We start from the raw sequence: 27,832 nt of genomic DNA on the forward strand, positions 1-27,832 counted from the left end.
GTATCATTACTGTTTGTTTATTGCGCTTTTATACTTTGAGTTTTCAAATCCACCAACAGCCGCCAGGTGGCAGCAGTGCGCTGACCGGACGGAGCCACTCTGCCGGAAATAAGGAGTAGAAGAAGACGGCAAGTTACGAAAAACCAGTCTTCGGGACCGTCAGATGGTCTCCGTGAAAACACGAAGGACCGACGCGTCGCCTCGGTTCGGTTCGGCGGTACGAACCGGCGTCAGTGGTCGATAATGTGCCCTGGACCGTTTCCTCGGTGAAGCCTCTCTCGTAGCGCCGATAATGCTGAAAATGAAGCTACCGATGAAAACGGGCGAGGAAGGAGGCGACGAAACGGCCGCGGACGGGCCACTGGATCGGCCGGAGCACCGACATCTTCCCCGGGCGGCTTCTCCCTCCTCGGTGTCCGACCGGCCGGAGGAGTCGCCCGGACCTCGTGTGGCTCCATCACCGCTGGACAAGGAGACCGTGTTCGAGTGGTTCGGCCTCCACCTGAACCCCGCTAGGCGGATCGAGTTCATGTGCGGGCTGCTCCATATGTGCCAACCCCTGGAGCTCCGGTTTCTGGGGTCTTACTTGGAGGATCTCGCCAGAAAAGATTACAATGTTTTACGGGACTTCGAGTTTCGGGCAAATAGCCCCGGCGATTTGGGCGTTTTAACGGACGCGGTTGACCCGGTGGTCCGGTCCAAGCTGCTGGTCTGCCTCTCCCTCCTCGGATCTGACAGCAGGGAGTGTGCTGGGATACTCTTCCGGATACTGAGCCATGTAGAGCCGGCCTTGTTCTTCAAAAAATACGACTACCCGCTTCCTCCGTTCAGGGACCCCCACCTCCACCCCCATCACCTCCACCTCCACCCGCCGTGTCCGGACGGGAGTGCGTTCGGGCGCTCGGAGCAGACGTGCGGCTTCTCCACCGACGACACCGCCGCAGGACCCCTGGAGCAGTTGGCGCTGCTGTTCACCATGGCCTCTCTGCACCCGGCTTTCCATTTCCACCAGCGGGGGGTTGTCCGAGGACAGCTCGACAAAATCGAGCTCGCCATGGAGGAGGAGAGGCGTCACAGCCGGGGGAGAGACCCCGAGCAGGCGACGGTGAGCGGCGGCGGAGCCACACTTCAAATGCTAAGCTAGCTGGGAACGTGTCCTTCGGGTGGGAGGGTCCGACGGCCGGAAGTTAGAAACACGTCTGATATACACGCGTAGATAATCGGATGGTGACACGAAGCTAATGCTGAAGTCCAAACTTGGCCAAGTGTGTTCGGTTCTGGCAGGAAACGTCCTTTTCTCAGCATTGCAGCACAGCTAATGCTAACAGAGCGAACACATGAAGCCAGCCGGTCCACCTGCAGCTGAGGGCGGACAGGTGGTTTCAACCAGCCGGTCCACCTGCAGCTGAGGGCGGACAGGTGGGTTCTACCAGCCGGTCCACCTGCAGCTGAGGGCGGACAGGTGGTTTCAACCAGCCGGTCCACCTGCAGCTGAGGGCGGACAGGTGGTTTCAACCAGCCGGTTCACACCTATTGCTTTGGCCACCATCACCTTCAAAATGCTTTGTACAAAGTCACTAACCAGCTTTGTGGATCTCAGCGGACCAGCCTATTAAAGCTGGATCCAGATGCGGTCCGGACCGGTCTGTGCTGGATCTCCACAGCACAGACCGGCTCACTGACTCTGGTGTCTGCAGGTTTTCACTGCAACCCAACAGGACAGCGGCTGATTACTCAGTCACACATTGGTAGTTGCCCTGTTAAATACGTGATGTAACGGTTTTGATAACTTAGTTTTTGATGACCTTTTCTAACAAATGTTTTAAACTGCAGCTGAAAGATCAAATGTGAACAGTGAAAACCTCGACCGTCAAACTGATTCAAACTTCAATATAACTTGAATTCAGATCGAAGTATATTCATGGCTGACCGCCTCAGTGTGCTTTGTTAGAGAAATGCACGATAATATGAATGTAAACAACAGATCTGATCAAAAGTTGGAGTTCATGCTGCTGACATCATGACAGACGTCCACGCAGGGCCGAAAGCAGAATCAATATTTTATTATACACATAAGCTTTTCTACAAAAAGTCGTAACCCCTTTTTAATCACCAATATTTTAAACAGTAACTATCATTTAATGTTATTGTTTGCGGTTACTAATTACAATTACGTTTATTTTGTAATGTAATACTCTATTACATGTAACTTACTACCCAACGCTGCTAGTTAGTGACTCCTGTGTGCTACGTGTTTTATTCATTGGATAAATAAGCTGACATGGTTTTTAGTTTTTTGTATTAATGTTAACTGTTTATCAGCAATGCTAATCAGGATTTAAGTTCCTAGACTCAACTTTTTGACTGCTGTTTCTGCTGTTGTTGCATCATCTAATTTCTCGTCTATGACTGCAGCCTGTGATAACAAACAAACATCTGACTTAATGAAATGGACGCATGAGAAGGACGTTGTTGTTCACCTGCCTGCTTGTTGGTAAATCAGTTGTTGTTGTTTTAAATAAGTCGCATGTTCAGGATTCATTGCATGTGCTGCTGAAACGTCAGGCCTGCTGGTGGTGTTGTGTTTTACCTGTTGCCAGCCCGCAGTCGTCTATTAGAGCTCCACATTTGGCTTCCATGTAAAGCAGCAGGAAAATCATTGATTGCACACAAACATGGATGTAGCATCCTTTTAGAGGGAAATGAAGAGGCCAGCTACCTTTTTTCTGGTGAGCAGGTTTAGGGAGAAATGTGCAGTTAATTCACTGAGCAAACCTCCTAACAGCACGATGTGAGAGGGTTCAACCATTTACAAGAATAATCCAGATAACTCGGTGGACTTGGTTTGTGTAACAGGCCGCACCGTCTGGGTTTAGTGCTCGCAAGCCAGAAAATCCAAATATGGCCCAAGAAGGGGTGCCTGGTGGGCGGAGCTAATAATGTGGGACAGGAAAGCCCTGGAACAACCTGCAGGACTTTGAAACACCTGTTCATCAAACTCTTCTCCTCTGTCTTGGATCTGACATTTAGTAGCTGTTAGAAGAAACTGCATTAATCTATTTAAGTATTCAACAATTGGTGGGTGTCTTTGTAGAAAATTAAAAAAAAAAAAGTCCCAGTCATTCTTCTACCACTGCTCATGGAGATCCATGAGTCAGCAGGTTTTTATATTCCCTCTAGTCTGGAGCTCGGACAGCCGACGTAACGGATCGGACCTGGTTCTTCCTCTCGGATTGGGTTTTATAATGCACGGAAGAAGCCATCGCAGTGTTTACTGACTCGGGGGTGAAGCAACAACAGGGTTATTGAGGGCAGATTGCATTATGGGTTGTCCGACCTCAGACAGAAAACTGCTGGTGAGCGGTGTGTGTGGATTGTTTTGTCAAATGAGTGTACAAATGGAAAAAGCACCGTATCTGAAGTCATGCTAGGAATGCAAAGCTGTTATGAAGCCACTCAAGTGTCAGCTCCTCACCGACACGCGTGAACAACCCCCCCACACACACACACACCCCACCCCGCCGCCCCCGCCCCTCTGTGGGTCAGTCGCGGTGGATGAACCTCAACCTGCGGTGACATCCTGCCGCTGATCCACACGTGTGGCACATGAAGCACTTTGAATGGATCGCCTGAGATGTTACTGGGAGTGAAGCGCTGTGATTTAACATAAATATGTCAGAGAAAGTCGTGTAACTTTCTGAGAGGCCATAGATGATGTTCAGGAAAAAAATGTCAGCTTCGGTACCAGACCAACTACTTTGACCTTTTTTGGGTTAATTCCGACTTAAAGGACAACTTCACCCATTTCTAATTAACATTGTACGAAGTTGTGTGAAGCCTTTGTGTTGCCTGAGTCTTCCTCCTCTGAGAGTATGAAAATGAAAAACCCTTTCAGGGTGTGGAGTAATGAAGTAACACTTTAGCTGCCCTGTGTTTACACGGCTGATGTATCTCAGCTGCTTCCTGTGGTACTTGTGTTATGCTTGTATATTTGTTTTTCACATTTGTTTTTGGGTTTTTTTGTCTGGCCTCTCAACTTTTTAAGCGTTTTTTACTTCCTGTTGGATAATTCATCACAGATTAATATGTTTACTTTGCACTGTTTATTGTTAGTCAGTGTGACCGTGTTACAGTTTGTGGAAAGCTGAAAAACATCCCAGAACACACTGGGATAGTTTCCCAATAGTCCCACCTCCTGCAATGCACCCTGGGAAAACCAAAACAAACCACTCTTGATGTGGGCGGTCCAACTTTTCATTGTGCTTTAGCTTAGAAATTTATACTAAGAGGTTTTTTTGTTGTTGTTGTTTTTTTTTTTTGTTTTTTTAAGTTAAATGATAGTTAGTAAGGGATGATGCATTTTGGCAATGTGCTAACTATGAAAGCTGTTAAACATATTACATCATACTGTAATTTACAGGCAACGTTTCAATGACCCAGTTTGATCCAGCAGCTCACTCGTTGTGATTTCTGCTCTCCAGGAGCTGGTGAGTCCAAAGGTTGACTACCTTCCCTCCACGGGCCTCGGACTGGGGGAGTGTACGGCCTCCCATCCTCCCTGCCAGAGCCGGCGCTCCGGCCGCTGGGCGTCACAACGAGAAGGTGACTGGACACACTGCTCATACTGTAACACTGCCGCTAATCTGCTTCATGTCTCACAGGGAACTGGGCAGCTGACTGGCTTCATTCTGCTAAAGTGGTCTCAGAATAAAGCTGCCAAAATAACAGGTTTCTTCCAGGACATCTGTTCCTGCACCCGTTCCAGTTATAGCTATTCTTTTTTAATAATCATATTTTTGTCCATTGCTTGTACAACACTGTTTAATTTTTTTTGGATAAAAACTGAAAATCATGTAAACCCATATTTAATTGCAAAAAGACAACATAGTGTTTTATGAAAAATATGTGCTTATTTTAAATTTGATGTTGTCGGCATTAGATTAAAAATGAGCTTATATTTTTCATAAAACAATACAATTAAATATGGGTTTAGGTGATTTGATTATGGCATTCTGTTTTTATTTACATTTTATACAGCGTCCCAACGATTTTGGGAACAGGGTTGTGTTCATTTGGTCCTGTGTTGTTTTGTGTATGTTTTTTTCTGTGTTGTGGTACAGCAACAGTAAAGCTCTTATAACATTTGTCTACATGTTCTCCTGAAATTACTGATTGGTATAAAGACCCCGGTAACAGCACGGGCCTAAATATTTGAGTAGGCTTTCAGTAGCCTCGCTGAGTGTTGCTGATGTCGGTGCTCTGAGTCCTAATAACACTGTTTTACTGCTCTGTGTTATTGCAGCAGTGCATATAGAGGGGATTGTGCTCAGGGGCATCTCTCGGACCAGAATAGACAAGGAGTATAACTTTGAGGTAGGTAACAATGCCTCTCACACACACACACACACCCCCCCCACACACACACACACTCACACTCACTCACCCGCTGACTTACTTTCTGTCCCGCTGCTAACAACATCCTGTGTGCTCTCAGCTTTGGGTGATGGCCAATCTGCTGCATTCAGGAGATGCAAGGAGCAGTTAGCGTGCGGCAGAGTGGCGTGACAATAACATAAAATAATAAACTAAACTTCCAAACAACCACGTCAGCAGTGTTTACGGTCTCAACAGCTTTCTCCTGCTGGTGGTTTTGTGACTTCCTGTGGTGCGTTGTGCTGCTTCCACCAGTACCGGCCTTCAGATGAAGATCTTCTTCAGCAAGGTTCTGTTATTCAATTTCAATTCAATTTTATTTATATAGCGCCAAATCACAACACAGGTTATTTTATGGCACTTAACACATTAAAGTCCTTACAGCAAGACTTTACAACATTATACAGAGAAACCAACAATTCAACAATTCCCACATAAGCTAGGAGGGAAAAAAACTCCTCTTTAAGGGAGAAAAACCTCCAACAGAGGGAAGAAAAAAGAGGTGGGCGGAGCATCTGTTAACAGAACCAGGATCAGAGGTGGGCGGAGCATCTGTTAACAGAACCAGAGTCAGAGGTGGGCGGAGCATCTGTTAACAGAACCAGGATCAGAGGTGGAGAACATCTGTTAACAGAACCAGGCTCAGAGGTGGAGCGGAGCATCTGTTAACAGAACCAGGATCAGAGGTGGACGGAGCATCTGTTAACAGAACCAGGATCAGAGGTGGGCGGCCATCTGCCTTGACCAGTTGGGGTGAGAGGAGAGCAGAGAGCGAAAAGGACAGCATAGAGATAGAAGAGAAGAACTGTTGGTGGAGACGACAATCACAGAGCAGAGACATGCAGCTCCATGATGGGACATCTGGAAAAGAAAGAAGAGAAACTACACGAGTGAAGGAACTGAATGGAGACAACAGACAATAAGAAGAAACTATGGGAGAGAAGAAGATGGTGAGGTATGAGTCAGTTAAAGAGTAGGAGGAAAGAAAAGAAGCTCAGCATGTAACGAGGTCCCCCAGCAGCCTCGGCCTATAACAGCATAACTAAGGGTTGGTTCAGGTCTACCTGAGCCAGCCCTAACTATAGGCTTTATCAAGAAGGAACGTTTTGAGTCTAATCTTAAAGCTAGAGAGGGTTTCTGCCCCTCCAACACAAACTGGGAGCTGGTTCCACAGGGGAGGAGCCTGAAAATTACATTAGATTTCATTCAGCTGACGCTTTTATCCAAAGCAACTTACAACATACCGATGGTACACCATCAGGAGCAATTTAGGGTTCAGTGTCTTGCTCAAGGACACTTAGGCATGTGGACAGGAAGAGCTGGGGATTGAACCACCAACCTTCAGATTAGTGTGCAACCCACTCTACTGACTGAGCCACAGCCTCCCATTCTACTTCTGTAAACTCTAGGAACCACAAGTAGACCAGCGTACTGAGAGAGAAGTGCTCTGCTAGGATTATATGGTTCTATAAGATCTCTAAGATATGATGGAGCCTGGTCATGTAGAGCTTTGTAAGTCATCAAGATCATTTTAAATTCTATTCTTGATTTAACAGGAAGCCAGTGAAGAGAAGATAAAACTGGAGAAATATGATCTCTCTTGTTAAGGCAGTTCTGGAGATTTGCTTTATATGGTGTCTAAAGGACAAATCCTCATCAAATATGACTCCAAGGTTCCTCACAGTTTTGCTAGAGGCCAAGACAACGTCATCTAGAGTAACTAAATGATTACAGAAAGAGTTTCTGAGGTGTTTAGGACCAAGTACAAGAACTTCCATTTTGTCTGATATTTAGAAGCAGGAAGTTTTTGGTCATCCAGGCCTTTATGTCTTTTAGACAGGCTTCAAGTTTTACTAACTGATTAGTTTCATCTGGTTTTATAGAAAGATATAGCTGAGTGTCATCTGCATAACAATGGAAGTTGATGCCTGATGACATCTAATGGAAGCATGTACAAAGTAAAAAGTATTGGGCCTAACACTGAGCCTTGTGGAACTCCATAACTAACTCTTGTTTGTCTGGAAGACTCATTGTTGACATGGACAAACTGGAATCTATCTGATAAGTAGGATTTGAACCAGTCTAATGCAGTTCCTTTAATCCTCGTAACGTCCTCTAATCTCTGTAATAAGATCGTATGATCAATCATATCAAAAGCAGCACTGAGGTCCAGAAGAACAAGTACAGAGACGAGTCCATTATCCGAGGCTAATAAAAGGTCGTTAGTAACTTTCACCAGAGCTGTTTCTGTGCTATGATGAACTCTAAAGACTGAAAATCTTCAAACAGATCATTCCTTTGTAAATGATCACAAAGTTGATTTGCAACAACTTTTTCAAGGATTTTAGAAATAGACATCAGGTTGGAAATTGGTCTGTAGTTTCCTAAAACAGCTGATGAAGAGTCGTCTTTTTAAATAAAGGTTTAATTACAGCCACTTTAAAAGCCTGCGGTACATAGCTGGTTACAATAGATAGGTTGATCTGATCTAATATGGAAGTATTAATTAAAGGGAAGACTTCCTTAAAAAGTTTAGTTGGGATGAGATCTAACAGACAGCTGGAGGATCCAGATGAAGAAATAATTCTAGTTAACTCAGAGAGCTCAACAGGAGAGAAATGTTCCAAGTTTACATCTGGTCCTACAGTTGCTTTCAGGGCTGCTGTGCTTAACATCACATCAGTGATGGTGTCAGGAAGGGTCGGCCTGATTCTCTCCCTGATAGTAAGAATTTTATTAGTAAAGAAGTTAATGAAGTCATTACTGCTGAGAACTTCTTGTTGTCCTCTATTAATGATGAATAATATAAAGTTCTGGCCTTACGAAGAGCTTTCTTATATAATATTAGACTCTCCTTCCAGGCAGGTGAAATTCTTCTAAATTAGTGGAACTCCATTTCCTTTCCATCTTTCTAGTCGCTGCCTAGCAGAGCGTAGTTCTGAGTTGTACCATGGAGACAACTTCCTCTGGTTCATGACTCTCTTCTTCAGAGGGGCGACATCATCTAGAGTTGTAGCAGAGATACTGCAGTGTTTTCTAGCAGATGATCCACTTGTGTGGGACTAAGATCAACGTAGATGTCTTCCACTGCTTTAACACACGGCATCGAAGAGGACAAACATGTAACTGCTTCCTTAAACTTGGCCACGGCATCATCTGACAGACATCTACTGTAGTGGGATTTATTCCCACATGCTGTGTCGTCCATTATTGGAACTTCAGATGTTGATAAGAAGTGGTCCGACAAAACAGGGTTTGGAGGAAATACAATTACATTTTCAGTTTCCATCCCATACGACAGAACCAGATGGAGGGTGTGGTTACCATGGTAACGGGGTTTATTTACATTCTGATAAAAGCCTATAGAATCTAATAGTGAGCTGAAAGTAGAACTGAGGCTGTCGTTGTCCACGTCAACATGAACGTTAAAGTCTCCCACTATCATCACTTTATCTGAACTCAGCACTAAATCTGATCAAAAGTCAGAATTCAGTTAGAAACTCTGAATAAGGACCAGGTGGGAGGTAAACACCAACAATACAATCCGTTTCTCTGCTTTCCAGTTTGGGTGAGAGACTAAGAGTCAGACTCTCAAATGATTTAGAACTAAGTTTAGGCTTTGGATTAATTGATAAACTTGAGTGGAAGATTGCTGCCACTCCTCCTCCTTCTTCTCCTCCTCCTCCTCCCCCTCTTCCTCCTTCTCCTCCTCCTCCTCCTCCTCCCCCTCCCCCTCCTCCTCCTCCTCCTCCTCTTCCTCCTCAGCCTGAATCTCTAGGAATATGATAATGAATATGACTGGGAGGAGTTGCTTCATTAATCCTAACATATTCTTCCTGTTGCAGCCAGGTCTCTGTGAGACAGAGTAAATCAATCTGATGATCAGTTATCAAGTCATTTACTAACAGAGATTTAGACCAGAGAGATCTGATATTTAATAATCCGCTTTTAATTGTCACATTTTTTTTTGATCCATTAATTTGGTAGGATCCATTTTTATTCCATTTTTATTGACAGATCTTTTCTTGAGTTGTTTAAATATCGGTGGTCTGGGTACAGACACAACCTCTACAGGATGTTGAAGGTTTTGGGTGAGTGACAGCTCTAAAGAAGCTGCAGAGGAGCTGTAAGACTGCAGCTCTGCGTCCTGGCCTCAACCCTGGATGTCAGGTTTTAGGGCTGTTAAGAGACACGGCCATATTTCTAGAAAGAAGAGCTGCACCATCCAAAGTAGGATGGATGCTGTCTCTCCGGATCAGACCAGGTTTCCCCCAGAAAGTATTCCAGTTGTTAATGAAGCCCACGTTGTTAGCGGGACATCACCTCGACAACCAGCGGTGAAGTGAAGACGTATGGCTGAACATATCATCACTGGTCCGGTTAGGAAGGGGTCCAGAGAAAACTACAGAGTCCCACGTCGTTTTTCAAAAGTTGGACACCGATTCAACATTAACTTTAGTGACCTCCGATTGGTGTAACCGGGTGTCGTTACTGCCGACGTTAATAACAATCTGACTGGATTTATGATTAGCCTTAGTCAGCAGTTTCAGGTTTGATTCAATGTCGCCCGCTCTGGCCCCGGAAGACATCTGACTCTGTCCCCGGGAAGACATCTGACTATGGCCCCGGGAAGACATCTGACTCTGGCCCCGGGAAGACATCTGACTCTGGCCCCGGGAAGACATCTGACTATGGCCCCGGGAAGACATCTGACTATGGCCCCGGGAAGACATCTGACTCTGTCCCCTGGAAGACATCTGACTATGGCCACTGGAAGACATCTGTCTCTGGCCCCGGGAAGACATCTGACTCTGGCCCCGGGAAGACATCTGACTATGGCCCCGGGAAGACATCTGACTATGGCCCCGGGAAGACATCTGACTATGGCCCCGGGAAGACATCTGACTCTGGCCCCGGGAAGACATCTGACTATGGCCCCGGGAAGACATCTGACTATGGCCCCGGGAAGACATCTGACTATGGCCCTGGGAAGACATCTGACTCTGGCCCCGGGAAGACATCTGACTATGGCCCCTGGAAGACATCTGACTATGGCCCTGGGAAGACATCTGACTATGGCCACTGGAAGACATCTGACTATGGCCCTGGGAAGACATCTGACTATGGCCCCTGGAAGACATCTGACTATGGCCCTGGGAAGACATCTGACTATGGCCCTGGGAAGACATCTGACTCTGGCCCCGGGAAGACATCTGACTATGGCCACTGGAAGACATCTGACTATGGCCCTGGGAAGACATCTGACTATGGCCCCGGGAAGACATCTGACTATGGCCCCGGGAAGACATCTGACTATGGCCCCGGGAAGACATCTGACTATGGCCACTGGAAGACATCTGACTATGGCCCTGGGAAGACATCTGACTATGGCCCTGGGAAGACATCTGACTATGGCCCCGGGAAGACATCTGACTATGGCCACTGGAAGACATCTGACTCTGGCCCCGGGAAGACATCTGACTCTGTCCCCTGGAAGACATCTGACTATGGCCACTGGAAGACATCTGACTATGGCCCCGGGAAGACATCTGACTATGGCCCCGGGAAGACATCTGACTATGGCCACTGGAAGACATCTGACTATGGCCCCGGGAAGACATCTGACTATGGCCCTGGGAAGACATCTGACTATGGCCCCTGGGAAGACATCTGACTATGGCCCCGGGAAGACATCTGACTATGGCCACTGGAAGACATCTGACTCTGGCCCCGGGAAGACATCTGACTATGGCCACTGGAAGACATCTGACTATGGCCCCTGGAAGACATCTGACTATGGCCCCGGGAAGACATCTGACTATGGCCCCGGGAAGACATCTGACTATGGCCACTGGAAGACATCTGACTCTGGCCCTGGGAAGACATCTGACTATGGCCACTGGAAGACATCTGACTATGGCCCCTATGGCCCTGGGAAGACATCTGACTATGGCCCCGGGAAGACATCTGACTATGGCCCCGGGAAGACATCTGACTATGGCCACTGGAAGACATCTGACTATGGCCCCTGGAAGACATCTGACTCTGGCCCTGGGAAGACATCTGACTATGGCCCTGGGAAGACATCTGACTATGGCCCTGGAAGACATCTGACTATGGCCCCTGGAAGACATCTGTCTCTGGCCGCTGGTTTCACTAACTTCACGTTCCGCAAAATAGAGTCTCCAATAACCAGTTGGTTTCTCAGCGGGTGTTTCACCGAGTGTGTAAAATCGGTTGGAGACGTGAAGGTGGTGAACTGTGGGCTTCTGCTTGGGACGATGCCTCCGTCGTACTGCCACCCAGCCGCCCGGCTGTTAGGATGCACACACATGTACTTTTAGTGTGTCGGAGCGCCAAGCAGGTTGTCACAAAAAACGAGTTCTTTCCGTCAGAGTTTCCAAACATCCAAACACAGTCACGAATATGATTGTTGCTCCTTCACAGGGCAGAAAATGCGTAAGACAGATGGAGAGGAGACTCGCGGTCCCGTTGGCTGGACCGAGCTCCGGCGGTCGAGCCAACAGCGAGCCACTCTCACTCTCCATCTGTTTAAACTGGAACAAACCACTGATGCTCAACACACACACACACACACACACGCACGCACGCACACACACACACACACACACACCGTCACACATCGTCACACATCTTTACGCTGCACCTACGAGCTACACAGGCTGGTTTCATTCTCATCATGTGGTATATTATATATATATATATATATATATTCAATATATGGTCTTTTAGATGTGAAGATAGTTTATTCGCATATTGATATTTTGGCAGCTAAATTGGACTTTAAGGTGCTTCTTTTACTTTTTGTGTCCATGAATGACCCCAAAATGTTGTATTTGCTGTTGCTCTATTAAAAAAAAAAAAAGTCTCATACTGCCACAGGGAGGTTCAGGTCAGGACTTTGCTCCTCATATCATTTCATATATAACAGTATTTTTGACTAAATACCTCAATATTGATTCTGCGACGATATTGTAGGGAGGACTATTGGTGATTTCACAAATTCTTTACACCATGTTAATATATGTTGCTATAACGACTAAGTCGGTAAAGGCAAAAAATACAACGGCTAGAACAGTCTGACTGAGTTTTAAAACCCTGTTCTGGGTTTTCTCCGGCCAGGACCATCTTGGCCCGGCCCAACTCAGCAGTACTCGGACAAACATGAGGTTCGTGGGTGGAGCTGGGATGGGCTGAATGAAGCCCGGTCACTGAAACCTGCAGGCAGCTCACCAGCTGTCATGGCCCCCACCTGTCACTCAAAGGAGCTCCTCCCTTAATTATGCACACGTTTAAGCCTTAATGGAAATTAGCTATCGAGACCAAACCATTCTTTAGTTACAGTCTATAAATAGAGTCTGTGAGGATTGACTCTCTTTTGGAGCGAGCCTCAAGTGGCCATTTGAGGAACTGCACTTCAGCATTGGGTTGCCATTTGCTAAATGCATCCATTAACATCATGTTAAAAATGGACATTTTAAAAAGTGCTGTGCTGTTTTATTGGCAACACAATCTGCCAATCAACACTCTTGATTCAGTATTTAATGTTTTACTATGTAATTGAGATTCAATTTGTCCTAAATTTCTAAACCTGATATTTCCTCAGCTGTGGTTGTGTTGGCGTTACAGTGAATCCACAGAACCAGTGAGGTTTGGATTTGTTTCTTTAAACCTCACTGAGTGGTGATTTGCATTGAAAACCTGCACTTGTGATTGTCTGTATATATTCATCTGATGTCTCCAGCGTCGTTGCATGTTGAGTCACAGTCTGCTGTTTTTGTGATACAACACTGAATGTGTAAGAGCATGTGACCGGTCACCCAGATGACTGTAATACTTTTCTTTCTCCTGCAGCCGCACAGACATAAAACATGTTGTAGCATTTAATTTTAGAGGAAACGTGTTGTGTTGAACTACAAACACACATGAACTGACCCATTGATCATACGTCATTGATGAGGCAGTGAAAATGCTGTCTGATGGTCCAGCTCACTTCATGAACATTGCTCAAGCCATCTGTAATAGATCTCAGCTTGTTCTGACCCATTTAATGTGTGTGTGTGGGGGAGGGGGGTAAAGGTGGATGTAGTTCAGAGTGCCTGTTGTACGGCTCCTAACCACAGTAGTGTCGTCCTGTCAGCTGTCTCTCAGGACCCCCTGCAGTGATTACTGTTGTGTTTAGGTCCTACTGCTGTGTTTAGGTCTTACTGCTGTGTTTAGGTCCTACTGTTGTGTTTAGGTCTTACTGCTGTGTTTAGGTCCTACTGTTGTGTTTAGGTCTTACTGCTGTGTTTAGGTCCTACTGTTGTGTTTAGGTCTCACTGCTGTGTTTAGGTCCTACTGTTGTGTTTAGGTCTTACTGTTGTGTTTAGGTCCCACTGCTGTGTTTAGGTCTCACTGCTGTGTTTAGGTCTTACTGTTGTGTTTAGGTCTTACTGTTGTGTTTAGGTCCCACTGCTGTGTTTAGGTCCGCCTGTTGTGTTTAGGTCCTGCTGTTGTGTTTAGGTCTTACTGTTGTGTTTAGGTCCCACTGCTGTGTTTAGGTCCGCCTGTTGTGTTTAGGTCCTGCTGTTGTGTTTAGGTCTTACTGTTGTGTTTAGGTCCCACTGCTGTGTTTAGGTCCGACTGTTGTGTTTAGGTCCTACTGTTGTGTTTAGGTCCTACTGCTGTGTTTAGGTCCTACTGTTGTGTTTAGGTCTTACTGCTGTGTTTAGGTCCCACTGCTGTGTTTAGGTCCAACTGTTGTGTTTAGGTTCTACTGCTGTGTTTAGGTCCTACTGTTGTGTTTAGGTCCTACTGCTGTGTTTAGGTCCTACTGTTGTGTTTAGGTCTTACTGCTGTGTTTAGGTCCTACTGTTGTGTTTAGGTCCTACTGTTGTGTTTAGGTCCTACTGTTGTGTTTAGGTCCTACTGTTGTGTTTAGGTCCTACTGTTGTGTTTAGGTCCTACTGTTGTGTTTAGGTCTTACTGCTGTGTTTAGGTCCTACTGTTGTGTTTAGGTCCTACTGTTGTGTTTAGGTCCTACTGCTGTGTTTAGGTCTTACTGCTGTGTTTAGGTCCTACTGTTGTGTTTAGGTCCTACTGTTGTGTTTAGGTCCTACTGTTGTGTTTAGGTCTTACTGTGTTTGTCTCACTGTTGTGTTTAGGTCCTACTGTGTTTGTTGTGTTTAGGTCTTACTGCTGTGTTTGCTGTGTTTAGGTCTCACTGCTGTGTTTAGGTCCTACCTACTGTTGTGTTTAGGTCCTACTGTTGTGTTTAGGTCCTACTGCTGTGTTTAGGTCCTACTGTTGTGTTTAGGTCTACTGTTGTGTTTAGGTCCTACTGTTGTGTTTAGGTCCTACTGTTGTGTTTAGGTCTTACTGCTGTGTTTAGGTCCTACTGTTGTGTTTAGGTCCTACTGTTGTGTTTAGGTCTTACTGCTGTGTTTAGGTCCTACTGTTGTGTTTAGGTCCTACTGTTGTGTTTAGGTCTTACTGCTGTGTTTAGGTCCTACTGTTGTGTTTAGGTCTTACTGCTGTGTTTAGGTCCTACTGTTGTGTTTAGGTCTTACTGCTGTGTTTAGGTCCTACTGTTGTGTTTAGGTCTTACTGCTGTGTTTAGGTCCTACTGTTGTGTTTAGGTCTTACTGCTGTGTTTAGGTCCTACTGTTGTGTTTAGGTCCTACTGTTGTGTTTAGGTCTTACTGCTGTGTTTAGGTCCTACTGTTGTGTTTAGGTCCTAAAGGTGTGTGTGTGTGTGTGTGTGTGTGTGTGTGTGTGTGTGTGTGTGTGTGTGTGTGTGTGTGTGTGTGTGTGTGTGTGTGTGTGTGTGTGTGTGTGTGTGTGTGTGTGTGTGTGTGTGTGTGTGTGTGTGTGTGTGTGTGTGTGTCTGTCTGTCTGTGTCTGTGTGTGTCTCTCTCTCTCTGAGGCTGCTGTTGTCTCCCAGTCAGTGTAATGATGGAAGATGTCCTGTGCTGTGTTTCAGGTGAAGTGGTCGGACTCTTCTTCCAGCTGTGTGACCAAAACCCATCTGGAACTGGAGAACTTCCTTCTGAAGGTACCACATTTTACTGAACGTACCAACCTGCTGCCATCCAGCCTCAAACGGCCTGAATTCTGGGAACTCCAACTGCTCGTACAGATGAGAGGAAGCCCAGTTCTTTACCAAAGAGTGATTCAGGATTCATGCTGCCTCCATCCTCATAATGTGATCACATGTAGACGAGTCTGGAAAATCTCTCATTTCCTGTAACTAGATTCATTTTGGATAACAAACTGGGACGTATTAATTAGCTCCTTCAAGAAATCTCGATTTTTGCGATCACAATAATTAACGCAAATTCAAGCAAACTCCGCAATATTTGCGGTGGCTTGCAATTTTTCTTTAATTAACGCGACTTTTCCGTAAAAAACGTCAGCACAATCTGTGCTGAATGTATCAATGACATAAAGTAAATATTTTCAAGCCAAACTCACTTTATTAACAACAACAACTCCTCATTTACAATCAGAAAGGCTCTGGTGCTGTTTTCATCACCACATAAAACTATAAAAGCGATGTATTTTTTATGATTTTCTTTGGTAACTTTTAGTTCAATAAATAAATAGACCAAAAAAAAAGAGAACTAAAATATTTCTGTGATGCATGATTTTTATCGAAGGAAGTGATTAAATATTCATTCCTTTATCAGGTAGTGCTTGAAAAAAATAAAAAAAATTCTCTCGACTTTCTAATTCCTGTAATTTTATGCAAAAAAAACTGACGTAAAACTCTGGAAATTACATCGTAGAATCAAACAAAATCAAACATGTTTGATCGCAACAATAACAAGAAAAACTCAATATCCTGGAGCGACTGACTAATACAGGCAAAATGTAGACTCAGCGAAATGAAGGTCCAGGTCAGAGTAGGTCGGAGATCCGGCCTCTGATATATTCTCTATTGGAACAGCTCAGTTGTCCAGTTAATGAAGAGCAGGTTTGCTGTCGCCGCCTCAGTTTCAGTTTGTGCTGTTGTGCTTGCCAGAACTTACTGGGACACGTTAATGCAGCGGAGCCGCCGTCGGTGGCGTTAATCAGAAACACCGGTGCTTTCCCTGCTACGACAACTCAAAACAGCCGCTCGGGAAAAAGACTCATTTGACCTATTTTTTTCCTGCCTTTTATAAAAACCAGATATTTGGATACCAAGATGTGTTTCAAAATGTTTAGCTGCTAAAGAACAGGAGAAAATGAGTTCATACAAATGTAAAACACACCTGAAATTGAAGGTACAATTAGATTATCACATATTAGTGAGTTTATCAGTGTACATGTGATCTCGAACAGCGGCAATTTATCAAAAATCCTTTAGTGTTTGTTAATAAGGATTTAAATAATCCAGCCACAAGTAAAATAATGTGTTCCTAACACACTGTACCAGCACCACTGAATCTGTTTACTACATACGTTTATACACAAAGTACTTCAGTTTCCCTGCTTGTTGTTGGAAGACCGATGATGACAACATCACCTTCCCTCTTCCTGTCTGCAGCTTCCTAAGGATCAGTGCACCGAGTCTTTTGAGAAGAGCATTCTCAGACTTCTGAACCAGGGGGACCAGTACGAGAGCAGGGAGGTGGAGAAGAACCTCAGGTACTTCTCATTTCATCCCATAATTCACCTGGTGTGTCCACTATAAGACGGGGCAGTGCAGCTCAGGAGGAAGATGTCCTGTAACGAGTGTCAGCGACACGTCATCCTGCTACGTGGGGCGTTTTCATGGCTGGACAGAGTTTTAAAATAATCCAGCTGGACCTGATGGACTTGTTTCAGATCAGATCAGATGACCCGGGAAGTGTAATTTGCACTCTTGTCTGTGTTGAGGTTTAACGGAGTGATGACTCAGAGAAAGTGTGTAATGTTTGACACCAGCTGTGGCAATCGGGCGCTGGTGGGTTTTAGGTGGCTTCACTCTGCTGTGTCTCAGGACGAGCTGCAGTCACTGACCTCCCGTTGGGCTCTTTCTGCTCCTCTTTACCTCACAGTTAGAAAACCTCTGATCTCAGCAGCACAGCGCCACTCGGGTTGTATTATTATCTCTTTGAAACAGCATCATCTCCCCGCAACACACAGTGTCGGCCACGCTAGACAGGGAGCTTATAGTGTGAGTCTGTCATTGATGGATGGATAGTCAAACACTGAGAGGTTGTTTTTCTTTTCTGGTGTGTACACACACACACACACACACACACACACACACACACACACACACACACACACACACACACACACACACACAGTGTTCTGTCCACCAGTTTCATGTTCTGTGAAGTGAAACTGAGGAAAGTGAAACTTATCATGGTCCCGCCCACAGCACAGCTGCAGCACAATCATCTTTGCTGCTTCTGTTTGGAGTCTCTCCCCTTTTATAGGACAGATTTTAATTTGTTATTTAACTTTTTTTGTTCTTTTTTTTTTTTTAACCACACTAATGTCCTGTAACAGTAATTTAACTGCATTGTTTCTCTGAACTGCATTGTTTCTCTGTTGCAAGAGAGATCAATAGACGGTTGTAGAAGTTTGTGGTCATTAAGATTTCCTTGCATGTTCGGGACCGTTGTGTTGGTGCGGTTCGATCACGGCCACATGAAGCCCGATATTGGAAAAATACAGCAAATTCTTTGAGCATGAAAAATTATGATTATCGTATGATTCCTTCCTGCTTATAGATTCAAAAAGGAAAGTTCATTTTCATTTGACTCTCAGAAAGCTCATTCATTGTCCGTCCCTCGCTGTTCCCTGATCACTCAACTCTGAAGGAAACTAAATACTTGTTTCATAGGTGTGTGTTTACAATTAAAATGTGTCTAAGTATGTATTCTGTTGTATCCTGTTGTATTGGTTATGTTTAGGGGGGAAAAGCCGATCCGGCAGATTAACTGGTGTTGTTTCTGTCTTGTCCTCCTCCAGGGAAAAGTTCCTGTCTGCTCCTCCACGTTTCAGACAGACCAGAAAAGTCTGCAGCTTCTTCAACTGTGACTCGACCTACTCCACTAAACCTGCCTGCTGCAGATGTGAGTATCAGACTAAGAAGTTCTTTTCAGAGGAATTCCTCCCCTTAAAACTTGTGCTTCTTTTTTCCTTATTGTACGAGGGTGATTGTGTTCAGAGACTGTTCCTGTTGCGCGTGAACGGTGAGCAGCACCGTGACGTGCACAGAGAACAGAGCAGCTGTAACCTGGACGTGACTAGAAGACGCACATCAGATCTTGTTTCAAACTCTGGAAATCTGCAACGGAGACCCTTAAAATACTTCAGGAAGCTTACGGCAATCAAGCAGTTTTAGTTCTCAGTGTTGTTTTTTCAGTTTCATAAATAAATGTGCTGCAAAATCAGTTAAAAAAAAATAAAAATAAAAAAAGTAAGAATGTGATGAGCAGCATGTTGTTGTTTATGACCAGCAGACAAAACCTTAAGAATGTGTCTTCCATGACGTGACTCATTCTTCATCGATGTCTTTGTTGTGTTGAGAGCTTTTTTATTTCGTAATTTCTCAAGAAAAAATACAAAACATTTGCTGGTTCAAGTCTCTCAAATTTGAGAATTACTTTCATTTTCTTGGTCTCGTGTTATTGTAAATGTAAAACTTTGTGGATTTGGACTGTTTATGGGACAAAATATGACATTTGAAGTCGTGATTAATCGATTAATTGTGTAAACAATCGGCAGATTAATTGATAATAAAAATAGTTGTAACTATGTTTGCTACAGAGTTGAACTAAAGTAGATAATAACATTAATTAAAGTATACCCATCAATGTGTATCCAGTTATTTTTATTATTATCACATTCAGTCATTTCCATGATGGTTTACTTCCTTTTTGTTGTTGTTGTTTGTTTAAGGTAACTGCCAGCCGGTGAAGGTCTACCAAGGAGACTGCTCCGACGCCTCCAGTCAGGAGGAAGGTGAGGAGTGAAATTCTTTTACAACTCATTTCCCACAGTGCTGTTTTTGTTCCTGTGGAGAGAAGCAGCAGCAGAGAGAGAGAGGACTAAAGAAAACCACAAGAGCGTTTCTAATGGCTGAATGAGGCCTGATTGTCCGGACACACAAAGCGAAGGAGCCCCGGCCGACCCGGCTGCAGCGTCACAGTCGCCATGAAAACTACCGTTTTATTTTTGGAGGTCGTTTGGAGTCCGTTTCAAATCCTCATGTTTCACAGCTATATTTGCCCCGTCGTGGTGTGCAGGCCTGAGATCAGCAGGAGCCACAGCTCCGGCCGCCTCGTGCTCTGCAGCAGACCTGTTAATGCCACCAGAATTAGTGCATCAGAAAAAGTCCTTTCTGAAGCTGTCGGTTTGATGAGATGGTGACGTGTTGTAAATATACACGGGACATGTTGGTCTTCCTTTGACTGAAAGAAAACATATCATTATTGTTCATGAGAATATGATTTATCAACATCTGACCTGAACTGGTGCTTTGATCTGACCTGCCCACTTCTCAGTGGACTTTTATTTGATTAATAATTAATACTAAAGGGATGATAATGCCTCACATATCTGCTGCTATTCTGTCTCCTCCAATTTGTTCATCCTGAATATGTTCTTTGCAGATCTATCATTTTACTTTCCACCTTGTTTGTTGAACATCAAGTGAGAAATGTTGAGGTATAATTTGTGCTGAATCCGGTCCGCTCTGTAACGTGTGTTTTTTTTTCCTGTCAGATTCGGAGTCGTACGTTCAGGGACACAAGAAGAAGCCCGGGTCCAAGAGTCCATGTCAGACGTGAGTAGACGGTCTGGTGAGAGCAGGATGTCACCAGAAAGTAGATGATGAGTGCGAACACAGGCAGAGATGTTGGTTTGTAAAGCCGCCCTCTCCTCTCTGACAGTCTGTCTGGTGCCAAAGGCTCCCAGGGGGACGTCCGGAGGGGGGGTCACACCGCAGAGCTCAACGGCCCAGCAGAGAGGAGGAAGAAGAGCAGCACGCCGAGGAGCAGCCAGGACCCTGAGCAGGTGAGGAGAACAGTAGCTCCTCCCACTGCTGCTCTCACCATCTTCCTCCCTCTGAAGTGTGTCGGGTGATTGAGAAAGTTCCTTCTTACCGTCTCATCTGCATTCAACTGAAATACACGACCATCTCAGGAAGTTCATCACAAGACCTGAATCATCTGTCTGACACAACATCTCGTTTCCTCATTCATACACAACCAATCAAAGGGCACCCTTATGTCGTTAGAGGATCAAGATCCTGATTGGACATCAGTTTATTACGGAAGTCCTTTTAAGATTTAATGATCATCAGCTTAAAATAAAATTGACTATCAGCTCCTCTGCACAGAAACAGGAAGTGGAGGTTTCTGCCTTCAATGTAAACACAAATAATCTGAACACACTGAACGAACATTTATATCACTGGGATCATATACTGAAGATTATTTCTGAGCAACATGCAGTTAAAAAAAGACAGACTGCATGTGGCCCAGTTTTATTGTGTTTTCACGGTGCTTCAGTTGTAAAGATCAAACTGATTACATGTTGGACTCTAATCATTTCTATTCTGTCCAGACAGCTTTTTTATATATATATATATATATATATATATATATATATACATTTAAAATAATCAGAATCATTCAGACTGGGTCGGACTGCAATGTTCCAGTTTGAGTGCTATAAATAAACTCGCGTCTTATATGTTGGATTTAATCTTCTGCCAGCACTTTGTCCCGCTCGGTTTTATTGGTGTAACTCACGGTGGGATCATCGTTAAAGGTGAAGTCTCCGATTCTGGAGGAAGATTGTTGACTTTTAAACTCATAAGCCAAACAAATACACAGCTCCCTTTAGTTTCTGCGGGAGAGAGGGAGGGAGGGAGGGGAGGGAGAGAACTGCTGATCCAGCACATCCTCCGTCTCTCTCTGTCATAATAAAGCTTTAACACAGCGTCTGCTGGATCTCAGTTATTATTCTAAATAATATAGAAAGTTTATCCAGCTCAGTGGTTTTAATTCACTTTATTTATGACGGCTCTTTTGGAGGTACATCCTCCTTTGGGCTCCACAAAGGCCTTTACTTTTATTATTATTATTATTACTATTGTGATTACAAAATGTGTAACCCAAACCACCTCTCTCCTGCAGACTGATCCTGCTACTTTCTGGTGAACAGGTTTAATGTCGAGCTCCTCGAGCATCGATACTGATATTAGGGAGTAAAAAAATTCTGATGCTCACTGATATTGTCCGTTAATTATTTCTATTTATACTCCATATTACAATACATGCTTCTTGATGATCTGACTCCTGATGTTTCTCACAGGACTCTGAGAAGAGAAGTCACGCGGCCGCTAAACCCAAGAGCCGAGTCCCTCCCTCCTCCGACAGGTAGGCCGGCGAGCGTCAGCGTTCAGGAAACCACAATCAGAAGAGACGTTTCTGTTTCATCTGCCCGTCACACAAACGTTTTACCAACATGTTGAGTGACGGTCCGTCTGTACGTCGTCACTCTGACTGCTTCTCTTTCATCTCTGCCTGTTTTCAGGGACAAGGCGAAGGGCAAGGCGGCCATGTTTGTGACCAACGGTTTGGTACCGGGCCTGTCGCCTCGGAGGAAAGGTGAGTGTGAGGACGGATGGATGTTGTGTGTCGGATGGCTGTGAGCAGGTCCACAGAGCAGCGACGCCTCAGTGGGACCACACGGGTCGAAGAGCCGCGCCGAGTTCTGACCGCCGGTCGTATCCAGATTGCGTCCGGACGAAAAAAATAAACATGAAGTGAGATTTTTCCAAATCGGATCCAAACCACATTCAGACTGTTTGGATTTCTGCTGCTTCAGACTGGACTTCTCGTCTCACTCTTAACGTGTCTTTTGTTTCTGTCCCCGCAAAACTGGATTGAAACTTTTCGAAACGTGACAGTTTATCAAGAAAAATCTCACGGTGTGGTTACCACGGCAACCAATGCAGATAGGTTGGTGAAATAAATCCGGTTTGCCTGCAGTCGGAACGGAACGGTTTCACTGTTATTTATTCATCCTCGCAGCTTTTTATTAACTTTGACGACGCGTCCTCACTGACGTCCTCGCTGTCCTCGCTGACAGCGGAGGAACTTGTTGGATTCTGCAGGTTCCACCGCTGTTGACAGATTAGTGAAAGGCTGGCGACGGTGCAGCAGCAGCACCGTCCCGTCTCCAGAGAAAAGACGTCATCTTCCACTCTGCTCCTGTTGCAGCTCGACCTGCTCACTTCTTTCTGAACATCGTTAAACTTCGTCTTTCCGTGCGGTTCATCCTGCTGATGTGGAGGGTTGCGTTCATGTCCACGATCACCACTTCTGTCTCGGTCTGTTTTAAAGTAGCATCAGTCCGTGGACGTGAACGCGATGTGATCTGCAGCAGCTGAGCTCTCTGCTGTTCCTCCTGCTGACTCACCATCAGAGGAACATGCAGCCACATTAGATGGATGCTCCGTCTCTGATGTTGAGTCGTTTGTAGTTTTGACCCTTCGTGTTGTTGCAGACGGTTCTGGTCCGGATACGTTCGGTGAAACTTCCTCAGAAAGCTACAGCTCTCCATCCAGCCCTCAGCACCGAGGAGAGAGCCTGGACAGCGAGGACGACAACAACAAAGGTAAACGGGCACAAATACAAACACACAAATTGTGCGATGGTTCGTCTTCGTGCTCTCTCACCGTCTTCTGTCTCTCAGACACCGACAGCCACTCTGATGACTGCAGCAAAGGACCGGGCCGCGGCATGTTCCTCCCCCACCGCACCGAGCCAGCTGTGGTGGGCGAGGTGTCCTCTGTCCATCCTCTGTCCTCCAACAACCATCAGATGGAGGCGCTGTGCCCGGAGACCAGCGCAGAGTTCCCCCCGCTGTCCTTCATGCACCCTCTGCCCTATGTGCTCCCCAACGGGGCCTCGGACTCCGGGCTCCCGCTGGTCCCTCCTCCCAGCCGAAGCGTCGTCCCCGAGGGGAAGCCCTCGTCGGGGACTCTGATGATGCAGATGCCCCTCGTGCCTCCAGCCGTCCCGGGTCCTGGACTCGTGGGAGACCCGGAGAAGAGGGACGGGCTGCCGACCTTTGGGATCCCACCAATCGGCCTCCTCCCTCCAGTAAGTCCTGCTGTGCAGCCTCTGGTCCAGAGGTTTAAAACAGCTGACGGAGCTCCGGGGGGGGGCTCTGGTCCGGGCGCTCTGCAGGCTCCCCACCAGGCCCCCGTCAGAGCCATGAGTGCGATGACTCCCGGCCCCGCGTCCTACTCTTCTCCTCTGCTGCCCTGCCAAGACCCCTCCGGCGTCGGCTCCGTGGAGACTTCACACGCCAAGCACCCTGGTCTGACCTTACCGCCCGCCATGTCTTCTCCCTACACCCTGCCCCCCGCCCCCACCTCCGTCATGCCCGGTGTCGTAGCGCCGGTGGCCCCTGGGATAGCGCCCTCTCCTGGACACGTACAAGCCGCCGTTCCTCCAGCCGTGCCCACGCACACCCCCGGCCCGGCCCCGAGCCCCAGCCCGGCGCTGACTCACAGCACGGCTCACGGCGACTGTACGTCCTACAGCAACAGCAGCGCTTCCTGTGGAAGTGCCTCCGTCGTCCCCGGCAACCCCATTAATCTTCAGCAAAGCCAGCAGCAACAAGTGGCCCCCCAGCAGCCAACCCCACCGCAGCAGCAGCAGCAGCAGCAGCAGCAGCCGATGGGCTGCGGGACCTGTGGTTGTCATAACAACTGCGGCAGCCGAGGCAGCAACAACAACAGCGTGAGCGCCGCCTCCAGCTGCCAGGCGCCGCTCTTCTTTCCCGCCCACCAGATGGCAGCAGCGGCCCGCCAGGTGTTCAGCGTTCCTCCGCATCTCTTCCAGCTCACCAGCCTGTGCAGTAACAGCTACCTCACCCAGGCCCACCCTCCTCACCAGGCCAACGGAGCCGCCCCCTGCCCCCCTTCTTCCCCACCGCCCCCCCTCCTGCACACCCTCCCCCGTACCTCCACACCCACAACCACGCAGACGTGCCATCGCACATGCTGGGCACGCAGGCTGCAGCCGTGGCCGCCGCCGCCGCCAGCTACAGCCTCCAGCAGCAGATGGCGCCGGCGGCGTCGTTCTGCCAGCGCGTCTACCAGCACGTGTACCCGAACCCTCTGGGGCTGCTGCCCGCCGCCACGCTGGCGGGAGGGGGGGTCAACAAGAAGAACGGAAACGTGTCCTGTTATAACTGCGGCGTGAGCGGCCACTACGCGCAGGAGTGCAACCAGCCCTCCATCGACGCCACACAGCAAGGTAACACAGACACATCACAGGCAGCAACATCTCACTCCCGCAGAACACTCAGCGGGCGTCCGGGCCGACAGCCGGCCCGACATCCGGCCCGACACTCAGCCCCCACCAGGAGAAGTTAGGGCTCCTGTATTTCAGCTGCGCTGGGTTCGCTCCGTCAGTGTTGTCGGAGTCGGGCGGGTTCCAGGTCCGAAAATCAATCACTGCAAAAAGCACCGAAACATCCAGCGGTGCCTTTAAGATTTAAGAACATGTAGAAGGAAGATGGACCCCGACCACTTTCTTCACTTCAGCAAAATCACCTGAGTCATGAACTGCTTTTGCATTTCTGGCAGTAAATTTTAGATTCATTAGATATTACGTAGATCTATTTTTTGCGTCACACCGTTGGTCCGGTCCACTTCCTGCTCAGCCGTGTCAGCTCGCTGCTGCATGTCGGTGGTTCCGTTATTAACTAGAAACCGCCGAGCGGCACCGCTACGACCGGCCTCCGTCGGCAGCCTGTTACAGCCTGATAACAGTGGAGAGCTGCTTAACTCGCTCCACTAGCCAACACACACACACCAGAGGAGGGCACTCGCACCGCGATCACAGCCGCCGCCGAGTAACACAACAATCACAATGTACAACTGCGTCCGTCTCTGTGGGTCCGAGGAACCGACGACACACCGAAGCTGTTTAAATCATTACAGAAACATCGTGTGACGTCATTTAAGGCACTCAGTAATGTAACGTTCACTGATCCTCCATCCTTTGTGTGCTTGACTGCATGTGTGTATGTGTGTGTGTATATGTTTGTGTGTGTGTATATGTTTGTGTATATGTATGTGTGTGTGTGTGTGTATATGTGTGTGTGTGTATATGTGTGTGTGTGTGTGTGTGTGTGGCAGGTGGCTTCCGGTTAAAGTACGCAGCGTCCCACATTTCAGAATCACTCGACAACGCCGACTGAGGAAGGAGGGGGGGGTGAAGAGGAGTTCCTCGGGTCTTGTTCCCATGGCGACGGTCCTTCCTCACCGTGTGTGAGCACTGTGCCGAAGCTTCTGTGTACTTCAGGAAGAAAAAAAAACAACAACAACAACAAAAAACAAACACTTTCTCAAAAAAGAAGGAGCGACCCGCCGAGGGCCGAGTGGACATAGCCTGTAAACATCTTGTTGCCACGGTGATGATGAACTGTCCTGCACACAGCAGCAGTCAGCGTGACTCCCGGTCGCGTCCCTTTCAGTTTGGTTTTGATATTTTTGCACTGAGGGTTGGAAACAAATAACTTATTACTTAATTATTAGGAAGAAAAGAGATTTGTGTTTTGTTTTTACCTTAAAGGTGAGACTTCAGTCTCAGCTGACAAACTTCTTCTACACTTCTTTGTAAAGGATTACAGGAGACATGTATTAATGCTTTTTCCTCCTTATGACTGTTCACCGAGGATTTGACCATGTGGCTGAATTGTACAGCAGTTTTCAAAGATTAGGAATCCAAAAAAAGTAAAGGAAATGGATGTGTATGTCTGTTCAGGGTTTTTTGAATGTACACCTCAGAAACGTCTGACGCCATCAGAGCGGATGGATTTCATGCTTTTTCTGCCACTCGATACCTGTTTGGTTGGAAGGTAATTGCTGCTTTGTAAATTCATTTTTATCATGATTTTCACATTTTTAATCGTAGTTTTACTCGGTGAGATGCATTTATAGTGCACTGAAGCAGTCGGCATGGCAACCAAGTTGACGTAAACATGGATTTGTGACCTGATCGGCGGTATTTTTTGGTAAACTTTAGTATTTCAGCTTGTTAGGGTTAATGTTTTGGAGTGAATGAGATCCCTCAGTGTTTTAGGAGGAAGAGAAGAGAAGATCTTCAACGACAGCACCTGACACACAGCAGGTGTTCAGCCCCGTTAACCTGCAGTCTAAACCCAGGGCACAACGCATCGGTAGATTCATGCTCTCCTGCAGATGAAGCTCGTTATCTTTACTCGCCCTGAACAAAAAACTTTGAGGATTCTCAGTTTGCTTCAAACAAACTAAAAACGCACGACGTCGTCCAGTCGCGTCTTCGCCGGTCCGACTGAACTCACGTCTTTTATTTAATTCAGCAGCTGATTGGTTGTAGAAGATATCTGATGTGAGTTAGATTAAAAGCGGAGGCAGCGGGAGCAGAAACGTTAACCGTTGTACCAGGAGGAGTTCACACCGTGGCCCCTTCAGGGATTCTTGGTGTTTCAATGATGGAAATGAACAGAAGCAGTTGGATGGAAACGACCTGATTGTCGGTTTGAAGCTTCAAAAAACAACAAACATGTAAACTGTGGAGAGAAAAACTGATTCTGGATCTGAAGGAATCTGAAAGTGTTGTCGTTTTGATCGCTGAACAGTTTTGTTCTGTTTCTTTTAGAAGATGATTGACAGCTGATGATTGACAGCTGATGACATTATGTGGCGGAGCCGTCGATAGTGTAGCCCGATCGGACCTGACGCAGCGAAGCCGAGGGACAACGTGGAGCCCCAAAGTGTTCAGTAGATAAAAACAAGACATGAAACGATTCAACACACTTCACGTATAAAAAAGAAGCTTTTTATTACGGATTTTTTTTTTTTTTAAATGTTCTTTTGAAATAAAAGTCTGTATTTAATGATGTCATTAGACCCACTGTCACTATTTAAATGTCATTTTTCATGACAGCGGTTTTTGTCCCTTCTGGACCTTTTCAGCCAATCACTGCCAACCTGCCCTTTAAAGCCAGTCAGCTGCTCAACAACCCAAACTCTATAAAGACTAAAAGAAAACGGCAGGAGCTCCAAAACTCTGCTCGCATTTTACTCCAAGTTGAATTGTTTTCCATAAAACTTTAGGTTTCACTCTATATTTATGTTTGTTTTGTAATATTTTAGATATTTAATGTTGAATAGTTTAGGGTTCCATATGAGAGTTTATGAGATGAGATTGAACATCTACTTTAGGAGGATGTGTTTCTGTGTTTTTCTCTGAAGATGACACTAAATCGTTTGATTTCTTTTTTTAATTTTGTAAAAGCCATCAGATTTCTGTTTGATGATGTTTGATTTCTGCTCGTTGGTGTTTTCAGGGCTTTGTGGTGGACGCGCTGCGTGTGTGTGTGCATGGTGTGTGTGTGTGTG

At 46.2% G+C, this 27,832-nt stretch overlaps 1 protein-coding gene across 1 annotated transcript; it reads left to right on the forward strand.

The window, feature by feature from the left end:
- Nucleotides 1-12: 12 nt before the first annotated feature.
- On the forward strand, nt 13-26,383 carry zcchc2 (zinc finger, CCHC domain containing 2). The gene is given in 15 exon segments (XM_069719352.1): nt 13-1,105; nt 4,482-4,602; nt 5,303-5,373; nt 15,419-15,490; nt 16,967-17,067; nt 18,385-18,488; nt 19,318-19,380; nt 20,143-20,203; nt 20,310-20,433; nt 21,739-21,803; nt 21,961-22,034; nt 22,936-23,046; nt 23,125-24,348; nt 24,351-24,698; nt 25,586-26,383. Coding segments are annotated over 15 exon segments (3,414 nt in total). The 5' UTR covers nt 13-292; the 3' UTR covers nt 25,648-26,383.
- Nucleotides 26,384-27,832: the final 1,449 nt, after the last annotated feature.

This window comes from Brachyistius frenatus, unplaced genomic scaffold (genome assembly GCF_029030835.1).
Source record: "Brachyistius frenatus isolate BFR_SWC_R1_liver_20210118 unplaced genomic scaffold, ASM2903083v1 Contig_212, whole genome shotgun sequence".
Taxonomy (NCBI): Eukaryota; Metazoa; Chordata; class Actinopteri; family Embiotocidae; genus Brachyistius; species Brachyistius frenatus.